This window comes from Puntigrus tetrazona, chromosome 17 (genome assembly GCF_018831695.1).
Source record: "Puntigrus tetrazona isolate hp1 chromosome 17, ASM1883169v1, whole genome shotgun sequence".
NCBI lineage: Eukaryota > Metazoa > Chordata > Actinopteri > Cypriniformes > Cyprinidae > Puntigrus > Puntigrus tetrazona.
In genome coordinates this window covers 10,109,127-10,136,610 of record NC_056715.1, presented here as the reverse complement: position 1 = coordinate 10,136,610, position 27,484 = coordinate 10,109,127, and the positions used below count along the sequence as shown (strand labels likewise).

The 27,484-nt window shown below is 37.5% G+C and overlaps 1 protein-coding gene across 2 annotated transcripts; it reads left to right on the top strand.

The window, feature by feature from the left end:
• Positions 1-1,261: 1,261 nt before the first annotated feature.
• Positions 1,262-27,196, top strand: si:ch1073-358c10.1 (peptide methionine sulfoxide reductase MsrA). Of its 2 annotated transcripts, none has more exons than XM_043263171.1 (6): positions 1,262-1,505; positions 8,760-8,828; positions 10,397-10,516; positions 11,778-11,882; positions 20,960-21,066; positions 26,839-27,196. In XM_043263171.1, exons 1-6 carry the CDS (start codon positions 1,277-1,279, stop codon positions 27,010-27,012), a joined length of 804 nt encoding a protein of 267 aa, XP_043119106.1. In that variant the 5' UTR covers positions 1,262-1,276; the 3' UTR covers positions 27,013-27,196. The 2 variants fall into 2 exon arrangements, with proteins under 2 accessions (XP_043119106.1, XP_043119107.1); XM_043263172.1 differs by lacking the exon at positions 26,839-27,196 and adding an exon at positions 21,958-23,842 and having other exon boundaries at positions 1,294-1,505.
• Positions 27,197-27,484: the final 288 nt, after the last annotated feature.

Below are 27,484 nucleotides of genomic sequence, written 5' to 3'. Positions count from 1 at the left end.
AAAAAAGTAATTTCCCTGTTGTCCTCTCAAAATCCAACATCATATTTGTATTGTAGTAGACAGTGCTTGATTTTTGCGTACAGACAAGATTCAGGCTAACGTGATTTTGGGGTGAATTGTAAATGTTTTATATATATATATATATATATATATATATATATATATATATATATATATATATATATATAGATATAGAGAGAGAGAGAGAGAGAGAGAGAGAGAGAGAGAGAGAGAGAGAGAGAGAGATGTTTCACGGCATCTCACAGCTTCCATGAACCAGTGATTTGCTCCTCAGGTTTTGTTTTTATTTTAGCACTGCTGCTCTAGTCAGCATGCATTTGGTAATTATATCTCATTTGCAAAGCAATTTCAAAGCCTCTCTTTCTGCCCTTAACACCTCTACAGGTGACACCAAACCTACTCCGTCTCTCAGATAAGAGGCTGCAATTTTAAAAGTGAAAAAAACAAATTACAACAAAAGAAAGTCAGCTTTTTTGTCTTTTTGCTTTTAAAAACATTAATAATTCCTCTCTTTTTTTATGATGCAATGCTTACACAATATATGTATCTATCTACCTTGCGCTATGGTTGAAATGAACAGTGAGCTGTCTAGGAATATCTGAAAATCCAAACACACAAAAGAAAGCCACACTCGCTGAGAAACCTAAAGTAAAGTTTATAGGATTCTGTGGATCGCTGGTGGTCTGCGTTAACCTTGTTTAATATTTCAGTGCAGCGAATAGATTCGACTTGAAGTGTGAAGCGCAGCATCAGTACATGCCTACATATACAGTGAATTTAATGTTAGATGATGTCCTGAACTGACGAAATGTCTGCTATTTTCACGGCGCTATCTTAAATTAAATGAGGAATTCGGCGTTTAAGGAAGGCAGCGCATCTTTTTGACTGGGTTTAGTGGCAGTGCCTTTTATTTTGACACTTGTCACTGAATAAAGCCACCGCCATCGGGAGGAAATAATGCAAGTATTTACATGCACAGAAATAGCAATAATCATGATGAATGGATTCCAGATGCTAATTTTAATGTATGCAGCCGCGCTCCTCTACGACAGTACACAGATGCTCAGTTTTGCTGTAGTGACGGGGGTGCTGGAAGCTCATTTGCATGCCGAACTGCTATCTTAATGTGGATATTTATTTTAATTTAATTTCTTACCCGCACATACCGCACGGGAGGCTTTTGTGGCAAAGTCACATTAACCTCTGGCTAGTTAATATTCATCTGGCGAAGTCCCCCAGCACTTGATGAATATTCATGAGGTGGGCGAGGCCGTCCCCTCACTCCTCCTCCAGCGCCATGGCGCTCGCGCGGACATGTTTATTTCTGCAAGCGGGAGCGCACGCGGCCGTCGTCATCCTCATTCCCATCGTCCTGCAGCTCGGTCTGCGCGTGACCGTCGCTCAGCTCAGTATGGCAAACAAGAGCTTTTTGCCCACCAAAGAGCGCTCTCTGAAGGGCAGGGAGGAGAAAATGGTCGTGGCAGGTAAAGTCTGTCTCTCGTAAAGTGTCAAGGGACACTGAAGTTAAAGCAGCTTGATTTGACACTAGTGCGTTTCTCATAGAATAAACTCTCGCATGCCACATTACATCCGGGAAATCGGGACGGTTATGTAGACGACAACTTCCGCATTCAAACAAAAAACATGGATACCGGAATACCGGCAAAATGGCACTTTTGCATCATAGTGATTGAATAAACCTAATTTATACGATGTAAGAAGCTTCAAAGCTCTGTGGTTTTGTAAAGGCTAATTTATTTGATAATTTCTACAATTCAGTGTGTTTTGGACTTTGAAACTTTCTTGTCATAACAGAACAGGCTTTTGGACTTAACGGCTTAAAAGCCTAGTAAACCTCCAATAATTGTCAAAACTTGGATTAGTATTAGATATGTATTAGTATTAAATATTGCTTGAAAGTAGAATCTAGGTATATGTTATTTATTTGGACTACAACAGTATTAATTTCGCAACTCTTGTGAGTTGTTTTTGTATTTGAAATAATAATAACATTACAGACTTACAATGACTGTGTAAAAAAGGGAGCATCATAATAGTCTTCTCTAAAGTGTTATATTCTAGCAAACTTCTCTCATAAATGACATTATAAATGCCATAATAATGATAAGTCGGGGACATAAAAAAGACTGAAATGGTTTTGGGTGGTCAGAGTGATTCTCAGTGATGTAAAATGTTTCTATCATTAGCCTGGGATGCTCTGATGAGGACAAGCATTCAGGACTAGAACATTTAGTGTACTAGCGAAGCCCACATTCACTTCTTTTACATGTCTGCTATGGTTAGACGAAAAGGATCATAAAAAATGCATCAGTCCTTGGCTTACTTGGCAGGACTGAGTTCTTTTCTTTTTAGAGTAAAACTAGGCCCAGTTGGCTGCTATCACCCTGCCCTTCCAAAATGGTTGTGGTGTTCCCTACTTTAAATAAATAAATAAATAAATGTATGTAAATCACCAGCAAACAACCAGGTGATTCTGTGCCTTCAGATATAACCATGACAGTTTTGCTGGCCTGGTGCATCCTGGGAGTTCTAGTGCCCTAGCAGTGTCCAGGGGCCCATCTGTGCATTATGCGCATGAAAGCTCCGCCCCCGTCATGCATTCCCGGCCCTTCTGTCGAAGCAGCTCGCTGTCACGGCATGGCGGAAGCTTCCGGGCCTCTGCATCCATGGGGGGTGGAACAGGGTTTTGGGGAGGATGATCAAACCTTACCTGCTGTTGCCATGCTGGCACAATTTCGGCCCAGAACTGCCTGAGAAAATGTACTGATGTCATCGCCAAAGTCACGCCTCTTTATTTAAATGTCTTTATTAACAGTCTGTTTAAATGCGATGTATCCAAATATGCATTTCATTAGATGTTGATGTTCTGTGCACAGCGGTCGCATGCAGATCTTATTAAAAACTTTATTTCTACTTTTCCTTTTTTTGCATTTTACTATGAGAGCAGAGCAGCTTCAGGATAGCTAGATAGATGTTTATTATTGTGATTATGGCTGGCCAATATGGCCAAAAAAAAAAATTCACAATATATTTTTTTTCACATCTGATATTACTTATAATTATCACAATAAATTCAAAATCTTTCTTTCTTTCTAGTTTAAAGGCAGACTTCTAAAGGAAAGTTTTAGAAACCAGATAGTTAATTGTGGTTTTGTTTGTTTACACTTTGCCCACCATTTTTTCTTTAACAAAATAAATATCTTGGTAGAAAAATCTTTTCCTAGTTGCAATATATCATATTTTCAAATCATGAAACAGCTTTTTGTTTGGGTGACAGTTTGCATTGCAGGCTGCAGTATGAACCATTTTTTTTTCTCTTCTACAAATTTGACAGTAGCTTGAGTTGACGGTAGTAGTGACGTCTGTAAAAATGGTAACAAACTGAATTTTTTAATGTAATGAATCTGACTGTTTAAAACCTTTGGTCACAGTTGCTATAGCTTAATCACGTAAAACAATAATTATATTCCATTACTGCTTTAATACATTTAATACATGTCTACATTGATAACATAATATAATTTGATATGAATATCCCAAATTTCTGCCCAAATACTATAGTGTTACTACAGTAAATTCATGGAAAATGATGGGTATTTGTAGATTGAAAAGTCTTTTGACCATATCATTGTACACCATGTTTCTGCTGTTTGTCAGTGCTGTTTCATTTGGATTTAAACTTGTCATTTGTATTGTTTACCGAACTCATGCACTTCACATTGCATCTCACTGCACTGTTTAGTGTTCATGTGACCGAGACTCATAAGTAAACACATCCATCCTAGTAAGCTTGCACAAGAGTTACGAACTTTGACCCAAGTGGATAAATGATCCATGTGGTACAGTTCAAATGAGTAGTGCTGTTTTATTCCACTTTTGTCACATAAAATTAAAAAAAAAAAAACTTTTTTATTGGTTTATCTACGAAAATTGCATTTCACCTCCAGCCCTATTGTAATAACTTTAAAATAAATTTAAATTAATTAATAATTTGGGTAATTTTAGTTATGTTCAGGCTTGTCAGACTTGTGATTAGCATTACTTGTCATTTAAATCCTTATTTGGGGAAAGTATTCTTTCACTGTGTGCATATCCTCCGAAATGATGCACATTCTACCTCATTGCCATTTAAAGAGCAATTTCATCTGACCTTGAAGAAGAAAAAGTTTTGAAAAAAAGTGAGTTGGTGACTGCTATTGGTTTTCCATCACCCCCCGCACAGAAGTATTTAGCAGATGCTTTTTATCCAAAGCTACATGGAATACACAAATAGGAGGCTCAGCCTGCCTTGAACAGGTTGTAGTTAAGAGCTTTGCTCAAGGGCACGAGTAAAACTGTAATCAAAGTAGCTCTCCAGATCCTGAGCTTTCCCTTCCTGAGATTGAAACCGTAACCTTTGAGTTAGTAGCTGAGATTTCAAACTACTAGCCATGAGCTTTCTGGGTTTTTTTTTTTTTTTTTTTTAAGACAAATCTATATTATGCACTCGTTTGTGTCTTCAATCTGAGCAAAGCCATGTTAATCATTGCGCCTTTGAACATTTTATACAACTGTTGTGTAAAACCCGTCTTTTTCATCATAAAATCATTCGTAAAGTTGATATTTCTTTGCTTAGGGCCTGAAAACAATTTTTTTGTTGTATGTGTATGTATGTTTTGTAACTGTGTTAGCTTATGTTTTGTGTCGGGCATCAGAATGCTGGAGGTGTTCCACAGATTACGTGCACTATCTTGCAAACTGTAGCAATGAGGGGGGCCAGCCTTCACCATAGCAACCGGAAATGGTTGCTTGGATACAGGTTTGAATAGAAAGTATGGTATGAATGCATCAGCAGTCGCCTCCAGGGGACATACAGGCACTTGAACTTGTCGGTGACTCCAGTGTCTCAGCTGATTCAAGTTGACCCAGTATGAGGTGGTGTTGGTGCAGTCCAACAGAAACGGCCTTGAATGTGCAATGTTTAACAAGAACGTGAAAACTGGTTGGTTTAAGACACTTTCATACTGAGATTGCTTTGATTTTTCCTTCGTGTTCAGAGTCATAAACACAGCAGGTAGGCCTCCATGTAGTATAGACCTTTTTTCCACAGTAGATTTGTTTTTATCGTCCCGCTTGAAGCAAGATACACATTTTACCTTCAAGACAATATGGTTAGTTGGTTATGGAATCAAGTGAATCCATATTTCACCCTGCTAGGTGTGTTTATAATTGGATTACAAGTAGTGAAATGATTTTCAATTGGTTCCAAACTATTCTGTATTGTCTGAAGTTGTCTGAACCCAACACCAGTGATATGCATCCAACCTATCACAATTGATTTATATACTCATATTATAGAGGGTACATTTTACAGTTGTGTAATCCTCAAGTCTTAAAAGTGTTGGCAACATTGACAACAGAAAAGCGTGCTGAAATAGTCCAGGTTAACGCCAGGTTAAAGTTGTTGTGTTGAGGATTGTAAAGGCTCATTCCAGTGCCATGATAATGGACGAGCATACTTCCAATTAAATTTGCAGAGAAAACATGCAATACCCTGAGGAGTAGTGTTGCGATTCTGCGCGTTTTCTGATATTTATCAAGGCTACTGCTTTTTCTTCTGTTTGCCGGAACACAATTCACCCCCCAATTAGGTCCATTTATGCCAAAGTTTTGGAGAAGAAAAGTCCTTTTACCAATCTCGCCGCTCCATAAAAAGTCCTCTTCTGGTTCCTTTGTCAAGCTCACCCGCCTTCCTTTGCCTCACTTTCTTTTTTCCTCTTTTTTCCCTTTTGTCTTCACTGTCCTTTTTTCGGCGGAGCGGTTGGTAAGGTGTTGTGGTATTGGCGAAGGCGTCTTTTGGCACAGTCACAGGGCACTGTTAAAGGAGGCAGACTGGCACCTCCTGGACCCATGCCAGAGCTCCTCGGGAGAAATACCCACTGCTGTGGTTGGTGTGTGAGTGTGTGAGAGAGAGATAGATAGAACAGGGAGAGAGAGAGAGAAAGGCATTATGGGAAGGTGAAGGGAGGAGGTTGGAGAGTGGTAGAGAGAGAGAAAACACTAGGTTTGTGGTGCCAGAGCTTTTGTGGATGTTGGTTGTGTTGGCGTGTTCTTGGCCAGGTTCACTTTATTCCAGTTTGTTTGTTACGTTATTTTTTCACTCTTCACTGGATGTAGCGGCTGTGTGTTCATCTGCTGCCAAAAGGCACGAAGGAATGAAAGACAAAAAAACGTGCCGATCCACATTTCCGCTTCTCTAATCTGTTGCGCGTCCCTCTCTTTTATTCCTCTGCCCATTCCTGTCTTCATCACTCACTCCGAATATTCATTTGTCCTCCATTTCTCACCTTCTTTATTTGGAAAATGTGTTTTTCCCCCCCTTTTCCTTTCAGATCCTCCCTCGCAGAAATTAGAAATGGCATAATTGTATGCTTGGCTGGCAGGTCAGTGCCAGGTGGTCCGTTCGAACATTGTGAGATTTGGCAAATGTGACTGCAAAGGTGTGTATGTGTGTGTGATGCACAAGTCGTCACCCCGACAAGAATAAAGAAAGCTTTGCTTGTCAAGGTGACAAAACAAGCTGCTCTTTTTATCTTGATTTAGTAGCAAGGCTTTTGTCTGCCTCCTTGTCTTTGTCTCTCAGTTGTTTGCTTGTCATCTCATTTCCTTGTATGTTAAGCAACGTTCTTGTTGTTAAATGTGCTTAATGTGCAAAACAGGTTAAAATTTCGACCAAATGCTTTTCGCGCTTTCAATCTGACCTGCATACTCTTCACAGTGCCTATGTGTGAATAATACAATTCTGTGAGCCAACTAGTTGCCTGACATCTGGCTAGTGAGATTGGTGTATGTAGGGGTTTATTTTATTTTAGTTAGAACAATATCTGAACGATAAAAGCCTCTCTGGGAGTTTTTGCTACTTTAAAGTTCCTTTAAAGCACTGCTGTAACAAACCGCAATACGTCTTTGTCTATTGCGTCACACCTAACTGTGCTTTTTTTACTTGAGCGTCTTGTCATAAGTGTTGCATTTTTAAGACAGTGGCCTTGTTTTCACCTGGTATTAAGATGTGATTTCAGTGATCCAATCACAAGTGGTCAGCCGAAGCTTAAACTGTTTTTAAGAGTTCCAAATGCTCTTCCTGTGACCAGTGCTGTTTGGTTTTCCTTGAGATTTCCCTCTTATTTCTTCACTCTATGTCACAAATACTGTTGACTAAACAAACACAAGTTATGTGATTACAAGTGATTGGGGAATGAAGCATTTTAAAAAGCAGTCTGTGTTTTGCAGCTGATTAAGTCTTTTGTGGCTGTTCCAGCTTGTTTGACCACATGAGCATCTAAACTAGAAAAACAATCCGGTTGAATGCATTTTCATCCACCACAATACATTTTTGATGCCTTTTACACTTGAATTTAGCATCATCTACTTGTGATCGGTCACCTTAATGCCATATGTAAACAGGGCCTGTCTTTAAATATATTTTTTAATTTAAAATGATTCATTTTGCTACTTTCCATTGTATGATATGTAGCTGTTTTTGAATGCAAAAACCTATGAATAAAAAATTTGATTGGGGTCATATGAATACAAAGCCTGCCAAATTATTCAGAAACTCCATTTAGTCGACTAGTGATTTAGACAACCAGCCAACTAGTTAGAATTTTTATATCCATAGATTCAATGTATTCTGAACAAAATGAGACATGCCTTTGCTTGCAAAAGGCTATCACTATTGCTTTTTAATTACTATCCTAAGTCAAAAGCGCCCATCTCCAAGTCTCTATTATATTGTAGTTTCTAGATATGTTTCAAGCCCCTCTTTCAGTGTGAGTCCATTTATGTCTGTCAAGAAAAAATCGAATTGCTGATGGCTTAAAAAGTAATAGCACACCACTCCTAAGATTTCAGGCACAGTATCATGCATGATTAAAGCACAAGAAGTGCGGGATATGTTACATGCCAAAGTTTAATACTTTGCTACGCTATGCTAACTTTCAGACCAAGCTTTTGCAATTGGTAATGGACAGATTTTCAGTATTAAGGTCTTTATCGTATATAGTTTAAACTTTAGGGAGATTAAAGGGTGAATGGGGTGCAGATTGCCCTAAATGCACTATTGTGTGTATTTGTTTGTGGGGCCATGACACATTTCTTCATCCATATGCTAATATTAGTGCACTGTGTGTAAACCACTATCCTTTGCTGCCTGGAGATTTAGGTGGTAAATCACTTCAGTCTTCTTAGCTCTAATCCTTCCCACATCTGTGCCCCTTTTCTCTTCCTCTTTACTGCTCTAATTCCAGTATGGCACAGTTGGCCTCATCCATCCAACTCGGGAAACATTTTGTTTGTCCATCCTTTTTCGCCCTTGTGGCCTAATCCACTGCAGGTTGTTCCACAGGGCTTTGAAAGAACTGATGTTGTCTCCTTCCGATGCATTCGCGTCACTCATGGTTTGTGACCTTCTCTGGATGGTTTAGAGGTGTGTGTGTGTGTGTGTGTGTGTGTGTGTGTTGGGTGGGGGGAGGTTCAGCAGTGTAATCTGCTAAGTGTCTCCCACTGCAGAAACAGCAGCACTGATTCAGCTTAGCCTGAGCAGACCAGGCAAATCTGCAGTAATCCTTGCCACAGAACCAAGTCTGACAGTCCCACCATCTGGAACAGCGCCACCTCGTGCATACGTGCACCTCATTATTACGGAACATTTATACTGCTATCTTTCTCTGTTTCTGCAGCAAAGCACGCCACAAATGGGAACCCCACAGTGGAGCCATTTCCTGATGGCATGGAGATGATCATGTTTGGTGAGTTTGAAGAAGATTGTATTCTGCACTTCCTTAAGTACAAATAACCTATTGCTTCCTAAAGTACCACTTGTGGTGGCCCATGGGAGACCTGGGTTGGAGTCCAGCCTGTTCCCATCTATTTCTCCATCTCTTGACTTCTTGTTTTTGAGTGCCAATAAAAATGTCTAAAAAGTAATTTAAATGAATCAGTCAATGACTGTGTGTACATGGACATTAGTAATCTAATTACTTACCTTATTCAGAATAAGACAAAACTACAATTATGTTTTTATAATATTCCTTTCAGTTTCTTATTTTACATGTTATAGTACATAGATCGATTAATGGCACATGTCATTATGTCCCCACGCAATGCTTTCAGACAACCCCTGCAGAATTTCACATTCCAACATATCGACCTTTTTCCACTTCCTTATGGTGCCATGTCCGGTTTTGGTTTCATTTTTAATTTTACAAAAGCTTCAAATGCAGCCAATTATTTATTATGTTATACATGCAAACAATCAATGGCATTGTTGAAGCCATGATCTTTAGTTTTTCTGCCAAATAGTTGACCACTGTGTGTGTGTGTGTGTGTGTGTGTGTGTATACTGTTGCAAAATACAGTTGAATAATATGATTAAGGTGTGTACATGTCTACTGCACTTCAATAATGTGACTAAAATAGGAAAATTCCATTCTTAATTGATTAGTGTTTACTTAGAGTATGACTGAAGAAGGGTAATCAAAAATAATTAATCAGTTAATTATCTTAATCTTAATTCATGTTAATCAGAGTACTGTCTTAATTGTGTTAAAATCTGAATATTGTTATCCAGTCTAAATAGTAGTTCTGTTCCAAGACCTAGTGAGCTGTCTAGACAACTACCTAGTAGCCTAACTGAAATTGCTCACCAAGGATGCATTTGATCAAAAATCAATTAAAATAGTGATATTTTTAAATGGTTTTGGTGTTTAAGGAAACATATCTTAATAAAAATTTTGTGTTATATCAGTTGTGTTTTGTGTAAACCATGCTACATATTTTTTCAGAATTCTTTCAGATGGAAAGTTTAACATTTATTTGACATGAATTTTTTGTTAATGTATCCTTGCTTGAATACAAGGTTGTTTTTTTCTTTCAAAACAAACTTTCTAACTTTTTTGCTCCACGCAGGCCACAAATTTCTCAAAAGATCCCAAACATGAAGGCCGTTTCACACAAAGCATCAAGAGCTTACTGTTGATTCCAGTTGAGATTGATATGTAGTAGACTAACATGCACAAAAAATATCTAGATGGATACTGTATGCAGTTAGATGAAATTAAAAAATAATGAGATTGCAAATATATTATTTATATTGATTACTTTTCAAATTATGGGTATGTCTTGTTTTGTGTAGATTTGCTTAGAGATTTTGTATCGAGAGGGTCACAAAGTATCAACAGTGTCTAAATTTAATTTTTGTAATATGTAAAAATACATTAATCAGGCTGACATAGTTAGGAAGGGCTTTATGGAAGAAGCAAAAAGGAAATTCTGTTAAAATTTCTGTCTGTGTCGATTGATTTATCTCTCTGTTCAGGAATGGGCTGTTTTTGGGGAGCAGAGAGGCGCTTTTGGAAGATTTCTGGTGTGTTTTCTACACAAGTGGGCTATGCTGGGGGCTTCTCACCTAACCCTGCCTACCATGAAGTGTGTTCAGGTTAGTCCCAGCAACACAAACACAGCCAATGCAGCAAAATACCAGGTATGCATGCATGTAGACAAATGCCCAAATTTTCCCCACTTCCTTTTCGCCGCTACATCCTTGTTCACCTCCCATATCAAAGAGGTATCCGATGGCACTTTTCCCAACCGTCACAAGTCACAAACACTAGAGCAGCTTCACTGTTACCCAGATTAGTGCTTCGCTGCAGCCTTCACCAAAACATTCCCTTCATCTGCAGTGAACTACCCAGAGTGCACTGCTCTCTCCCAGATCCGCAGCCCTTCCCCCTTCCTCTGTATGACCTACTTGTAGCCAGACAGTTCAGAAGAGATGAGATGGAGGGAGGGATGCAGCTGTGATGTTGCAGTTTCTGAACTGGTCCCAGTGAGAAGGTTCTGACTGCAGCTCTGCAGAGGGTTTGCTCTCTCCAAACACACAAACACAGAGGCTCTTTTAAGTGTGTAGTGTGGAGAAGACTTGCGGCTGTCAGAATTGCATAGGGTGTTGGGGTTAATATCTAGACAGGCTTTGTTATTTGTAAGAGTAGCAAACGCATATGCAGATACAATTTTAGAGACGAAAGATTTCGTATTTGAGAACCAGTTAAAAGTTTGGACAGATTTGACTGAATGGTTCTTATGATCTGACAACCATCTTAAAGTTTATGCTTAAAGGTAGTTTTGTATATAATTTTAAATTGTGCCTGTGTTTTGTGACTGAAATTGTTCCAGAATTTCTTTATAAAACCATTTCACATGTTTAGGCCTTTGTGGGCTCTACTCCTGTATAAGTTCTAACATCCCAGGATGCATCTCATAAAGTTCAATTTATCTTCATCTTCAACCACGTCAAACAGACAAACACATACACTTCAACTACAATTAGTAGGTTTTTAATTTGTTGTAAGGAGTCATTCTTGAAGACTTGCATTTAGTTGATCAAAAATACAGTAAAACAGTAATGCTGTAAAATACTATTATAATTAAAAAAATTGTGATTTATATTTTAAAATGTACTTTATTCATGTGAAAGCAACAACAAATCTTCAGTGTGATACAATCCTTCAGAAATCAAAAAGCATTTTTTTGTATTCTTTCATGAATAGAATGTTTAAAGGAACAGCATTTTTTTGATATTGCTATATTTATGAAATTAGTCATATATATAATACTAATTATTATTATTATTATTGTTGTTGTTGTTGTTGTTTAACTATATTTACATATTTTGAACAATTTTATGCTGTTCTCTCTAGGTTTAACAGGACACACGGAAGTAGTGCGAGTGGTCTTCTCTCCTAAGGACATCAGCTTAGAGAAACTTCTCAAAGTCTTCTGGGAAAGCCATGACCCTACTCAAGGTAAACAAACACACCTATTTCCTCACATCTACACACATGCACTCACACAGATGTCCATAGAAAGACCCCTGGGTGCGAGATGCAATGGCCCAAAAGCAAACAGCCTCATGAGGTTAGAACACGGCTGCATCTGTGTGTTCACGCTGCCCTGTGCGTGTGTGTGTGCTGGATGGTCAGGATGATCTCGCGGGAATTGGAACAGCCTCAGACAGGCTATGTTAATGTGTCTGAGACCAATTCAGCCATGAGAGAAAAAGAGACATCGCGTATGTGTGTGCATTAGTGTAAGCGTCACCTATTCCTCCAGTCCACTAGAAACAGAACCAATACTGAACACACAGCTGATATTTGCCATTGGTGCTGTCCTCCAGGTCCTCATCTGAGAATAAATCAACCTTGCTGTCTCCAGCACTAAGCATAAGAAACTCAGAAGAAAAATGACAGAAAAATTTAATATGTCTGTCTGTCTCTCATTCCAACTGTCTATCAGTTAGTCAGTCTGTCTAGTCAGTATTACTATTCTTCTGCTTGTTATTTGCTGTTTATCTGTGTTTATCTGTATTATCTGTTTTTATTTTGTCATTCCAACTGCCCATCTCTCTCTGTTCATCTGTCTGTCTGTCTGTCTGTCTATCTGTCTATCTATCTATCCTTCTGTTTCTGTCCATCTGTCTATCTATCTAGCTATCTATTTATCTGTCTATCTATCTAGCTATCTATCTATCTGTCTATCTGTCCTTCTGTCTATCCTTCTGTTTCTGTAATTTTTCTATCTGTCTCTGTTCATCTATCTAGCTATCTATCTACCATTCTATCTATGTATCCTTCTGTCTCCGTTCATCTATCTATCTATCTATCTATCTATCTATCTATCTATCTATCTATCTATCTATCTATCTATCTATCTATCTATCTGTCTATCTATGTCTATCTGTCTATCTATCCTTCTGTCTGTCTGTCTGTCTGCCTGTCTGTCTGTCTGTCTCTGTTCATCATTCTGACTGTCTTCAGTCCATCCGTCTGTCTGTATATCGGTCTGATGTAACAGTGTGGCTACAGCATGAAGCTGTTGTTTGGCTCTCTGTGTTCAGTCACCCTGAAACAGAGAGAGAAGAGAGGAAGAGACACTCCTCTGAAACATTCATAAAGCCTGACCCTGAGGACCTGAAGCGCACAAACAAAACTCTTCAGCTCTCCTTCGTCAGCTGGACTGTGGTACTACAGTCTCTGCTTTAATACTTTATATGACGTCTATGGTTCGTTCAGTAATCTTGTTCGTATGTTTTCCTCTTGGAATGTGTGCAAATTCCCTTTGGGGATCAGTAATGCATGTCTGTATATCTGCCAGTTGACAACACGCCCCTAAAACCTGATTCAGAGCATGGTTTAAGGATTGCAGAGTGGTTTTCTTTGAATCTTTCAAATCATTGGTTTGAGCTGACATGATTAACCTGCGTGTTTGGTTCTGTCCCAGCTCTCTAATTCACATCATGTTCTGGAGGTGTCTGAACTTTAAAAAGTCGCCCGGGACACCATCACCCTGTCAGCCAGAATGCCCCAGAAAGTAAAGAGCAGAAAATTACTCATAGGAGCCAGGGTTAGTTGTCATAAATGGCCTTCAAATGTGATTAAACATTTAACTTGCTTGGTTTTCTTTTACCTATAAGAATGTAAGGTATGTGCAGATATATATTTTGAAAATTGACTTGTCTGTGGGTTGTCTAAACAACTGATTGACTAGCTGATCATAAAGTCTGTCATCATTTACTCTGCAGAACACAAAAGAAGATATTTTGAAGGATGTTGGGGAGTTCAAACAATATTGACTGTCATTTTGTCAAAATATTTTCTTTTGTGTTTCACAGAATACAAAATATGGATTTGGATCAAATAAATAATGATACTGTGAATCTTTTAGGTAAACATTTTATGTTTTGTATAATTAGACTGACTTAGGATGATGTCTACCCAACCTGATCTGATGTGTTTCTTAGGGGGTGTTTGCATAAGATTTATTCTTGCGTTAGAAAACGGGTAGACAGGGTGCAATACAATGGAACACAAAGCAGCGGTCTCTAGACACGTTTTTAAAAGCTGAGGTATTTTTTAACTGACACTTAATTTAAAAAAAGTGTTTTACACATAGAGTATAGATTGCAAGCAAGAATTTTATATTATAATAAATTATCACTGAGAAACAAACATACATGCTAAAAAATATAAACAAATAATGTATGATAAGAGAGCCAGAACAGACTTAATGATCAGAACAGACAATCTGAAGTCTGACTGTAATTGTCTGTAAATGTGTTGTTGAAACGGTGGTTCTTTGAAAAGTATCAGTTCTGATGTGGGAGCAACATTTACCCAATAAAATATTTTATATATTATAATATTTGAGCTTGTCATGACTAAAATAATAAAAAAAATTGAAAAGACTTTTTAGGATTTGATTCCACTAAAAAAAAAATTCACACTTTTGAAATTCCCCCATATATCCTAAGTGGGCCCCATCTCACACACGTACATTTGTTCTGAATGTATGAAGCTTTCTCACCTGTACTGATATTTTAAATGTACATTAAGTAAGATTTAAGCAACATTTCAGCATTTACTAAAGCAAAACTTGTTCCTCTTTGTCCCGTTTGGCATTTTTAGGTTGTGTTTCATGACCCTGCAGGAGTTTGGGTAGAGAAGCATGAGGAAGAGCATGGCCCATGTGCGTGACAGAAGCGTCAGATTGTGTTTTTTGGCGCAGGCCGCTGCGCTGCGATTGGCTACCGAGAATCGGGAACGTCTCTGTAGGCTGTTCATCCATGCATGTTTAACGCACACTCCATTTGTCCGTACCCGAACGCTCACGCCGAATCAGCTTTGAGTCTGTGCACGTGTGTGTTCGTCATTGCTTTGAATCACGGGTAAGTACAGTATGAAACCGCAAGTGTGTAAGGCTCCATAGGCTACATACGTGCACACTTGTTTCCGTCGTGCACAGAGACCTGTGTATTCAGCTGCTGTCTCACAGTTCAAAGGGTTCTGCTTTCAGCAGCATGATTTCCGAATCGTCCAATCACGGTTGGGATAGCAACATCCACAGCCAATCAAACGCTCCCAGCACGCTATTCTTCGTACCCCCGTCTCATACCCAGCAACACTTGCTCTGGCAGAGTCTTCAGGTCATGGTATTGCAAACGTGCTGTAGCTTCCCTATACCCTACGCTCGTTTTCTAAAAATATAGGGTGTATTTCTTGCCGTCATGCTTCATCTTTGGCTGTGCTGACAAAGATAGTACAGGAAGCCGAGGGTGGTGAGAGACGAGTGGAGAAAATTGGGTTCCTGGATGGATTTGACGAACAGGAAATGACTGAAGCTAGTGTAACAATTCTATCGCCTGTGGCAAACCGTAGAGTGGAGAAGTGCAGAGCAGGGCACACACACGAGAAAAACGCGCACACGTACGCTTGATCGCCTCAGCAGTTTGTTACTTCCTTGTTTAAGAAAGACCCCCCTCCTTCCCTCCCCATTCCCAGCGGACCCCAGGGCTCTCAGTCTGTCTACAGGATAACAACATCTTATCTTCTCTGTTCTCCTCTCCTCTCCTCCCCCATCCCTGGCTCCTTCTCTCCTTCATCCCTCGCTCCCCCTCACCATCATCCCATCAGCATTTCCGCAGTGACTCCTCATTCTTACCCTCCGCTTTTATCTCTTAGTCACTTTCTTCGTTCCGCCATCCCGCGCTCCCTCGTTCCACTAACAATGAAAGGCAAGAGGGCGGGTTTCTCTCCTCCTTTGTCCTCATTTTTCTGTCTTGCCACTTTCATCTTTTATCGTGTCATGTTTTTTTCTTGATTTGCAGTATTTATGTAGCTGCTGCGTCAGAGAGATGCATTAACGCAGGCTTCATGGGGGAGAGACAAGATGGCTGACGCAGACGCTCGTCGAGTATTTCAAACGTAGCGGTTGATCCTGAATCTCCTAGGCCCGTAAACGTTAAATCCAGTTTTCCACCTGCTTTCGGTTTGACTGACACCTTTGCTGTGTATATTCGGCCTTGAAAAGCTAAACATCGATGCACAAGCTAATTAAGTACCCAAACTGTTTGGGGGATCTCCATAATTGCTCGGCAACACTCTTGATTTGTCGTTGAAAAACAAAGGTTATTGGGTTCACGAACACCATTTTGTGCACAAGCCACCAAATGGGACAAAAAGAAAAGGCTGCTTCTAAATTAAGATCCCCCCCTTGTCTTTTTGGGGTTCAGTCTGCAATGGGCACGTGCCTCTCGGGGGGTGACCTTGACCCCTGTCCCTCTCGAATGAGGGGGGCTCATTACAGTTTGTCAATCAGCTGTAGGGGGAGGGGCCGACAGAGGTCATTTATGGAGACTAGATGCGAAACGGTTAAAGAAATGCTTCTTTTTGATGAAAAGGGGGTGGATATGCTGGTGAAAAACATTTGGTTTGTTGAGGAAATAAAGAAACTGAGCTTATTTTTCCAGCAAAGCACGAATTTAAATGCTTTGTTGAAGGTGCACTCTGTATTTTAACCCTTGTTTTACAGATGATGCTTAAGCGTAGTCCTAGATTAAAATGGAAGTCTTTATTTAAACTGAAATAAACTTGCGTTGACTGATCTTTAAACTGATTTTAAATGCCTTTGTTTTATCTCGATGCACCTCAGTTGTTTTTCTGTAAGTATGTTTATAAAAATTACTTAAATGTCCTAATTGAACTATGGACTAATCCTGGCTTAGTCTAAGCTCTGTCTGTAACCAGGCCATTATTTTTTATTTTACGTATACTAAAAACTTAAAGCCAGAGCTTTGTCATTTATTTCTCTTTTTTAAATTTTATTTTTTTATTTTGAAATAAAAAAAAACGTTTATTCAGCAAGGATTTAATACACTGATCAGAAGGAATCTGTTCATCAGAGAATACTGAACAAAATGTGCAAAATATTATGCAGCGCAAGAGCTTCCAGTATTGATGATAATAAATTTACCATCAAATCAGCATATTAGAATGACGTCTGAATGATCGTGTGACACTGAAGACTGGAGTAATGGCTGCTTAAAATTCAGCTTTGCCATCAAAGGAATAAATTACGTCTTTAAATATATAACTAGAAATAGAAAACTTATTTTAAATTGCATTCATTTTTAAAATATAACCATTGTAATATTACTGTATTTTTCATAAAAAGTACAGGTTCCTCTTCAAAAGGTACTAACAGATATTAAAATATATCATTACATTCGTATGAACCCTTTAAGGGTTAATAAGCTACAAAGATGTACCATCGATGTGCCATCTTAAATATAATCTGTATGCTTTAAAGTTATAGTACAATGAATGGCGGGACAGAAAATGTATGGAGGGAGAACAGGACTGAGATCTGGATTCAAATCCGCATCCTTGCCCGCACAATGTCTCTTACTGTCATAAGCATTTGCATTACCCATTGTGCCATGGTTTCAACACTAGTTTTGTTTTAAAAATTGTTGCCATCAGGCCTGAATACCAAGAGCAACGATTTATGATCGTGTACACAGATTAGTGATCTAGTTTTACAGTCATTTATATTATGTCTCTTCTGCGAGAAAAATGAGAGTGAACAAGCACTATTCATAGTATAAAACTGTTAAATTATCCTTTTCCATCCGTGAAATGCTAGCTGATACATACTAAAAATAAACACACGTATACAAACCATATTACATTTACAGCAAATTTAAACATTGTTTTTATTTGTAAGGTGAGTGTAAGAATTTGTGTGTGCGTGCGCGCGCAAAAGAATGAGGTTGTGAGCTTGTGTGTGTGTATGTGTGTTACATAAGAGGTGTAAAAATAGACCCAGCTCTGCACCATTCCTCTTAGTTGGCTGCTCTCGCACGCACACTGCTTCACCGTACCCACAGGGCACACACAACAGTGCTCTGAACAACCCCTCACACACGTACACTCCCTGCATCATACACACTCAAATTCACAAACATACACAAGCTCACTAAAGCATCGCACGTGCACCTTCACAAACATAAAAGGTGGACACACTCCATCAACTTAGACCCCAAAACAATAGCTGAACTTCCTTTATCAAATACAAATACCTTACAGGCAAGTCAATTTGTGTGTCTTCTTGTCGGCATACATTTTAGCCTCTTCAGTGTTTAGAAGTTGTTTTTGTCCACTGACACTGAGAGGAACTACAGTCACAGAAGCGCAAGCCACGGAGTTTGTGAGCAAAGCAATAAACCAAACAGGCTAAGAATTGGAGTGTCACATGAAATCAGTGTGTCACATGAAAATGTAGCTTTTGAAATACACTGAGAGAGCTCTGTTTTATCTTATTTATTTAAATTTAAAGGGATATTTTACCTTAAAATAAACGTCATGATTTCCTCACTCTCATGTTGTTTCAAACCTGTTTTGTTCACTCTGCAGGGAAAAAAGCTGTCACCAGGGCAGTACCAGCTATTTTTTTTTTTTGTACCTTTTAGTTACAAATATATCTTTAAGGTACGAATATGCACCTTTTGGATATAAATGTGTACCTTTTGAAAAGGTATGTCTCTTTTTTTTTTTTTTTTTTTTTTTTCTGTGAATGTTGTATACTTTTTTTCTTTTACAAGAATTGTTGTAAAATATTTTCTATACGATAGTTTGTAGAAACCACAGGTTGGATACAACTCAAAAAAAAAAAGAGCACCAATAAGTTTGATTCATGTACTGATGGTAACTGCTGAATGGCCAATATTAAAATGTTAAAATAATAAGTTAAATCCACCATTTTACATGCTTAAAGTAATCAAAAATCTAACAAAATAATATTTGGTATAAAAAAGTTGATGCTGTTTTAAAGATTTGCTGACGGTTATATTTATATTTGCTATTAAATTATAGTGTTTTAAAAAATGCCTTTACAAGACAACAAAGATTGATTAGATATGCAGTATTAGCCAGTATTGAACATAAAAAGTGACAGATTTTGTATTTAAGGATTTTATTATTTATAACAACACAGTTTTGGTGACCTTTCATCAATTTATTTGTGTTCTACAAAGTAGAAAGTAAGGTTGAGTAAAAAAGTAAAAACCTGAACACTAATAAATGTGATTTTCATCTTATCCATTTCATTCACCCTTCCAGTCTTTTTTTTTTTTTTTTTTTTTCCTCCTCCTTCCTCAACCCACCATGAAAGCCACATAAGTGCTGATATTTGAAATTTCTGGATCGGTCAAAGCAGCCTTATAGGATTGGTATCTGTCTGGATGATGCTGTGTGTGTGCTTTCACGTACGTGTACAGCTTATTCACTCACAGATAGACATAGTAAATCTTTCCTTTCTTCCCTCCATCTAAAGCAAAGAGTGACTCTTCTTGACCTCTGCATTAACAGAAATAGTTTCCTGCGGGAGAGCCATGTTATGGAGAGAGAGAGAGAGAGTGAGAGAGAGACTGTGTGTGACATTTCTGGAGTCAGCTTCTGCCCGGCTCTGTGCTCTCGCCCTGTTTGTGTGCTGACGACACATCTGCAGCGTTCTCCACTCTCGCTTCATGTGCGCCGTTTGTGTGTTGAGAGGAGCGATTCTGTGTATTATTCAGCTCGAACAGGGAGGATCATCAATAATAACTAAGAACCGTGATGGAGGCTGAAAAAAGAAGTGCTCCTCTATCTCGGGTGGAGTACACTGAGTGCTCATCGTTTTTTTTTTTTTTTTTTTTTTTTTTTTTTTTACTCATATGAGACCTGATAGATTTTAAGAGTTTTGATATACAGTTACCCTAAAAAGTATTTGGCCACTTAATCCACATCCGAATATGTCTTAATGGCATTACTAAATGTAATAAAATATCTTAACTAAGAAGGTTATCATTTTTCAATTTTTTTGTTTGATTGTTTTTTAAACAAATAGTACTTTTTGTTTTGTTTTAAATATATTAGCTTACAGAAACTAAATGCATTAGTTGTAATTATATAAATTATATAAATATTATTCAGCAAATAATTTCATCAGAGGTGTCAGTAAATGCATCCATAATGTTTTAAATAATTTCAGTGTCATATAAATGTTCAACTTTCTATTTATTCGTTAAAGAATCAAAACGTGTCATGTTTTTTTTTTTAGTTTTTTTTACAAAAATAGTAAGCAGCACAGTAGTTTTAACATCCATAATATTAAGAAATGTTTATTGAGCACCAAATCAGCATTTTCTCAGGAGTAATACGACATTGGAAATTCAGCTTTGTCATCACATGTATTCAAATTCACAATATTAATATTTTTGCTGTGTCTATAATAAATTTCAAAATAATTAAAATAATTTACAAATTCCACATTTTTGAATAATAATATATACTTTTTTAAAATGTAAACTAAAAATATATGGACACTGATTGCTGAACGTAGGTAGGTCATGTCTATAGTTAGTTAATAGTATAGCTGTGTTAACTGACTTTGATCCACTAGTGTAAAAAAAAGTTCCTGCATCGTGTGCTTGCAGATAGTAAATGTTTGGTATTCTGCCTGTGCGGTGGCAACCGTTAAGTGTCCAAATCCAAATTTCTTTCTAGAAACATTTTCCAGTATAACTTGGCTGTGTGATGTGTTTGGTGGCTGTGATGACACTCAGGCCTCAGGGTCACAGGGAAGGTCAGTGACTGTCTCTTTGGCACTTTGTAGGATCAGCCAATCAGAATGCAGTATTTTGGCCTTTGAAGAGAGGGCTACAGAAGGCACTGCGCGGTGGAGAGCTCATGGCAAGATGGCCGACATCCAGTCCTGCAGACAGATAGAAGAGAGACAGTAAATTCACTGTGGAGGAAAATAACAAGGGAACACTGGAAAACATGCCTCCATATGTTAACAAGGAGCAAATTATTTAAAGACTGCCATTTTGTTTATATTTTCTATCCATTTTTGCAGCAATATCAGAACAGAATGGGATGTTGCTCGCTAATAATAGAAACATCATTAAAAAGATTGATGTATACAGTGACAGGGCTGCAAATTTCTGGGGTGTGAGTTTTTTTAAAGGACTCTAATGCATTTTTATATATGTCTGTGTGTTTTTTAGGAATGGCACAAGGGAATGATCATGGCACACAGTATCGTTCTGCCATCTACACCTACAGCCCAGAACAGCAAGAGCTGGCCATGAGAAGCAGGCAAAAGTACCAGGAGGTACAGTATCTAAACACATATTACTTATGATTGATAAAATGTTATTTAGCTAATCTAAATGAGGAAATATATATATACTTTAGTGTTTTTAGTTCAAAATAATTCGTTTACAAGGCGTTTTTGTATTTTTAGGCTATATATATATATATATATATATATATATATATATATATATATATATATATATATATATATATATATATATATATATATATATATATATATATATATATATATATGTGTGTGTGTGTGTGTGTATATATGTATATATGTATATATATGTGTGTGTGTGTGTGTGTATATATATGTATATATGTATATATATGTATATATGTATATGTAAGTCAAATGTGTTAGAGGGAAATAAGGATACACTGCAATTCAAAAGTTTAGGGCCAGTAAATTAAAATTAATATGTATATTTATCTAGATTGCGTTAAACTGATCAAAAGTTATAGTAAAGACATTTATAATCTTTCTATTTTTGAAAAAACGCTATTTTCAGTACAGTTTTTAGCACTGATGATATTAAGCACACAATCTACATGTTAGAATGATGTCTGAAGACTGAAGTAATACCTCCTGATAATTCAGCTTTGCCATCACTTGAATAAACTAAATCTACTAAAATAAACATTTTAAATAGTTGTTTTACAGTCAATCACTTTATTTATATAGGGCTTTTAACAATACAGATTGTACCAACGCACTGAAGTATTTTTATTGTATTTTCGATCAAATAAATGCAGCCTTTGTGAAGTTCTTTCAACAAACATACAGACCCCAACATTTTGAGCAGTAATGAACATAAATGAGTAATTCCATTTAGTTCAGAAAATGTAACCATGGTTGCAATCCACTGATTTTCTTTTTGCCCCATCCCATTTCCAGAAGCTCTCTTTTCCGTTATTACTGTCCACTGTCAACGCTGACCGCCCACACTTGTCAGAGAGATGCGCTTGTGGATGCTCATGAACGCAGCTCATCTGGATGGCTGGACTGTCAAACTAGCGTGATGATGCTTTGTTTTGTGAGATGCAGAAGCTTGGGTAACCATGACTGCGGTAACCCTTTGCTCTTCATGTCATCGGTCTTGCTTCTAGGGCTCAGATGTGATTTGGGAGTGAGGTGAATGAGGCGTGGGCAGGGAGGTTAGGTGACCCCTATTGGCCTTGGCCTTGTGCGCATTAAGGTGAAAGGTCAAGCTTGCGGGAGGCAGCTGTGGTTAAAGGGACGCAATCAGATCAGGGGACCGAAACGGACGTGCTGTTGATGGCCCCAATGACCCCACGAGCTGAAATCTACACACACAGATATAGTGAGGCAGAAGGGGTTGCACCCCACAGACTGCATGTCAGCAGGGGTTAAACTGGGCCGGGAGCACTATTAAGGAAAAAAAATTAATACATTTTATATAAAATAAAAGAAATCACATTTTTAAAATAAATAAAAGTTGATCCATGTATTTGATTTAAAAAAAATCAGCATTCAGTATGAACAGCAAAATAAAAATTAATAAATATAAATTAATAAATTATAATGGAACGCATGCCTGTGATAGCAAAGCTGAATTTTCAGCAGCCTTCAGTGTCGCATGTAATCATTCTGGTGGTTAAATAACCAATCTAATTATTTCAATTATATTGAATTTTTATATGGACCTGTGCTGCTGATTTCCTCAATGAATAGAAAGTTCAAAACAACTGTGGTTATTCAAAATAGAAATCTTTTGTAACATTATGAATGTATTTACTGTCACTTAAGATCAATTTAATCCATTCTTACTGCTTTAAATGATTGATTTATTGATTTGAGAACTAATACTGGTGATTTGGTAACAATAAGGTGCCATTTGTTACTAACACAAACACAAACAAACAATGAACAATACATTTATTATTGTATTAATCTTTGTCAGTGTTAGTTAATAAAAATACAATCATTCGTTGTTATTTCATGATAGCTCGCAGTGCATTAACTGATGTTAGCAAGCACAAATTCTAATATTTAATAAATCATTAGTAAATGCTGAAATTAGTTTAATAAATGCTGTATTGTGCATTTTTAGTTAACTAATCCATGTTATCTAATGAGCCTAATTGTAAAGGGTTAGCATAAATTTTATCTGGAGTGTTTTTATGGGGTTTTTTTTTTACATAGTACGAATTGCTCCCGATCGCATGAAATCTATTTGAAATATGTTTATTAAAAGGCCATCACATCTCCCAGACTTCATAGCCTTCATAGCCTCTCTGAGGGCAGAGCGAATCTGAAGTGGTTTCGAAGAACGGCTTGGTTACATAAGCAGGCGTGATGAGATTAGACATGTTAGTCCGGAGTCTTGTTAAAATACAGAGGAGCGGATGCGTGTCATACTAGGGAAAAGCACAGCTGATTGTCTGGCAGCGGAGAGTGAGAATTTGAAGAGGGACACTGAAATGAAAGACAAACGTGATGAGCGCGAAGAGATTGATGAGGCCTTTTTGAGGACACTTCCATCGGGTCAAATTCAGGTGATGAATCAGACACCGACATCACACGCAGACGGGAAATGAATTATTAGCACCCACTGAGAGTTGCACTCCAACAGAGTCTCCCAAAACTCTGCCATCAGTGAGGGCAGTCAGGGAGAAGGAAACGCGGGAGTGGGAGAGGAAGAAACGCTCTTTTAAGCGCTGTGGCTGAGGAGGGGAGGGGTGCTGTAATAAAATGTAGGAATTTGCAGAACATCAAAGAGTTTTTATTCAGTAGTGAAAGGGAGCGAGGCGCAGGAAGATAGAGTAGAGGTACAATTCTGCTGCAGTGAAGCACTTTCTCCCAGGAGTTATTTTGGGGATTTGAATGGAAGTTTATGAATTTTCTTTGTTTATCTACTGTGTTATGCTGCAGACATCAAAATTTTATTTATTCATTTTTTGTGGTTATGTTTTGGGAGGTTGAGATTCATCTCTTCGTGACCCAGATTAAATAATGTTGAGAGATTACTTTTTTTTTTTTTTTTAGAAAAAGTTAATACACAAATGTGATGTGAATGTCAAAATGTGTTGACGTTTTTATATTTTTCATCTTGTGTTCAATTAAATGCTTCTATATTATTTCCAATATCTACGACATTTTGTAAAATGTAACAAATTTACATGAAAAGCAGTATTTAAAAGAGAATAGACTATTTAGATGTAGTATTCACAAGTCTTGTTTTAAAATGACTTATTGTAATGTTATCTTCTTCTAATAGTTCTAATAGATTTTCTAATAGTTTCTAATTTCATTCTGCTAAAATCTGCTAATATCCTGTATCATTCTGAGATGTCATTTTGTGGTAGTTTTTATAATTGCGTTTGACAGACTAATAAAAGGAAAACAGAAACCCAATGTGCTGTAGAGCCACAGAAGAGAATGTGGATTTTGATCATTTTAAGCATGTTAGCTGATTCTCATCATGACCATCTAATCATTAACGGGCCTCAATGCAAAATGTTATTTGCGAATGTTGCCTATAGCTCCGGTTTCCAAAAGCGCTCCGTCTGAAAACGAAGTCTCTCTCTGTTCCACGTCATGTAATCTCACACACATAGACGCTCATGCTCTCACACTTTGATCTGTCTCCTCTCACAGGTCACATGACCCTCTGCTGCCTTATTCCCTCTCACAAAATGCAGGAACAGCCAAGGATGACAAAATGGATTCCTGACTATATCTTATGCACGTACACTTGTGCTTACATGCAAACTAAGTATGTGTGGAAATGAGCAATAAATGCACAGAACGTGCAAAGATCAGCCTTGGCGTATGCACCTTATTTTTTATGCCGCCTTCTTGTATGTTTGGACTAAAGTCAATCTCGCACACACTCACTCACACACACACACACACACACACACACACATATATATATATATATATATATATATATATATATATATATATATACACACACACACACCTACACATGCTTTTCTGTTGGTGCAGCAGAACTATACAGCTTCTAATATGTGGAAGATGCTGTAGCTTTTAGTTGAGATTTTGATGCTGTAGCTAAGCTAAAACTGTATCACCGTTTTAGGTATTTTGAAGTATTGCTTTTTAGTTCATAGAAAGAACTGCATTAATATTTATTATTTATGCTGTTATGTTAAAAGTAGGCCAAGCTGTTGCAGTTAAAATGTACACAGTGTGTGTATAAATAGTCTAATATATAAGGTGAGTGTGCTTACAGGGAAATATAAATGGAATTACATCTGATAGAAAAAGGAATTCTTGTATCACAACATACAACAATATGGTTAGACTAATGATAACATACGTGTGTGTGTGTGTGTGTGTGTGTGTGTGTGTGTGTGTGTGTCTTTGCAGATGCAGGAACACTTAGTGACATTAGTTGAGTCATCAGAGTCACATGAAGCATATTCAGATATGCAAATGCTTATGTAATATCTCTCTCTCTTTGCCTTGTTTCTCTGTCTCTCTCTCTCTTTCTGTCTCTCTTTGCTTGACTGTCCACAGAAATGTTCTCCTCCACCAGAAAGACACAGACCACTGAGCTTTGACAGCTCCAGCTTTCTCCACACACACATCAAAATTTTTCACAAAATCGTACTTCCTCCCCTTTTAATGCACACTATTTAAAACAAGTTTAAAGGATGACAAACATGGCTCAGCTATATGGAGTTTCATTTCTGCTCACCCCTTCAAGCCAATAGTTTAGACTTGCGCTTGACCTTCCAATACAGACATGGCAAAAACAATGAACATTTAAAATTAGAAAAGAAAATTAAAGGGTTGTTTTTATTTGCGTTTAAGAAAACCTACGTGCTCTGAAAAAAATCTCTTTATATGTATATATAGATTTTTAATGTAAAAAGGTTTCAGAGTCTTATTTATAATATTTTGTAATAGTAACTATTTGTGTGCTTATTACAAAATTATATAATGTAATAATGTATTATAATGCGTATAATATAATATGTATAATGTAATCATAATTTGCATTGTTGTTTGTTTTTGTATGCTCTGCTTATCAGGTTCTCTTTTTATGCACACCTGGCTAAATGTTCTTTGTGTGTTCGTCTTCCTGTTCAGTGTAGATTGTTTAACCATGTAATAACCCTATAAGGTAATTCTCGTCTTTTTTGCTTTTTAAATATACTGATAACAGGGGCATAACAAAAAAACAAAAACAAATGCGAAACGTTGGCTTCATGTTGTTGTTGTATAGGTATCTGTTTTTTCTGCTGTCCATGCTGCATGCATGCATCTCCTGGTGCTGTGATGCGCGAGCAGCCTCTTTTGTTAGACGTGAAATCACACGCGGCTGAAGCAGACTTCTGTCACCACCTAGTGGCCGAGACCTGAAACTACATGCGTTTCAAAAAGGACAGTTGCGATTGCTCAGAGGCTACGCATAAATGCTCTCCTTTCTTTCCTTCTGTTGCAGAGACACCTCCCTCGGGTCTACATGCGAGCTTTTAGAAATACTGCGATTGATGTTCAAAGGTGTTTTGTTCTCTCTGTTCGTAATAGTAGCATCTAAAGTCTTTTCTGCTGGAGTTTACGGATGCGGCCCCTAGGGGGAGACAGAACTTCATTCGTGTCCCTTTGAAACAGTTTTGGGCGCTCTGTCTGGCTTTAACATCACATGCACAAGAAAGAGTTTCAGTTCAAAATGAGTTGCTTCTCCCTAGACGGTGATCACATTTATCCTCTTCATATCACAATGTGCTGTCATTTGCCATCTCTTTCTCTGAGTCCGTTTCCGTTTTGTTTTTCTGATAGGCTCTGACTAAGAAAGGCCTGGGTGAGATCACCACCGAGATCCGAGAGCACACTGAATTTTACTACGCTGAAGACTATCACCAGCAATACCTGCACAAAGTGCCTAAAGGATACTGTGGGTTAAAGGGCACCGGTGTCACATGCTCTGTTGGAGAGGAGAAAGATGAACTCTGACCCAAGGCGCACGGACATTGCCTGCTACTATAAAGGAGTACTTCACCCAAAAATGAGTATTATGTGATCACTGATTTATGTCTTTCTAATATTCTTCTGCATGAACTAAAATGAATTCCACAGTAAAGCAGTTTTTATTTCTTTAAATTTAGTTTTGTCAAATGAATAAAGACAGTTAATCGCATCTAGAAGTTTTGTTATATGTGTGTACTGTGTATATTTATTGTATAAATACACATGAATGTACATATTTAGAAAATGTTTGCATGTATTTATATTCATCTAATTTATAATTATATATATATATAAAATCAACATATTTTTCTTAAATATATACATGCATGTGTGTGTGTTTTATTAAATACATAATAAATATATACTATGCACATGTAAACAAACTTATTTTAGATTATTAGTTTAACAGCACTAATTTACAACTAAAAAAACTTTAACTTATTTAACTTGAACTGTT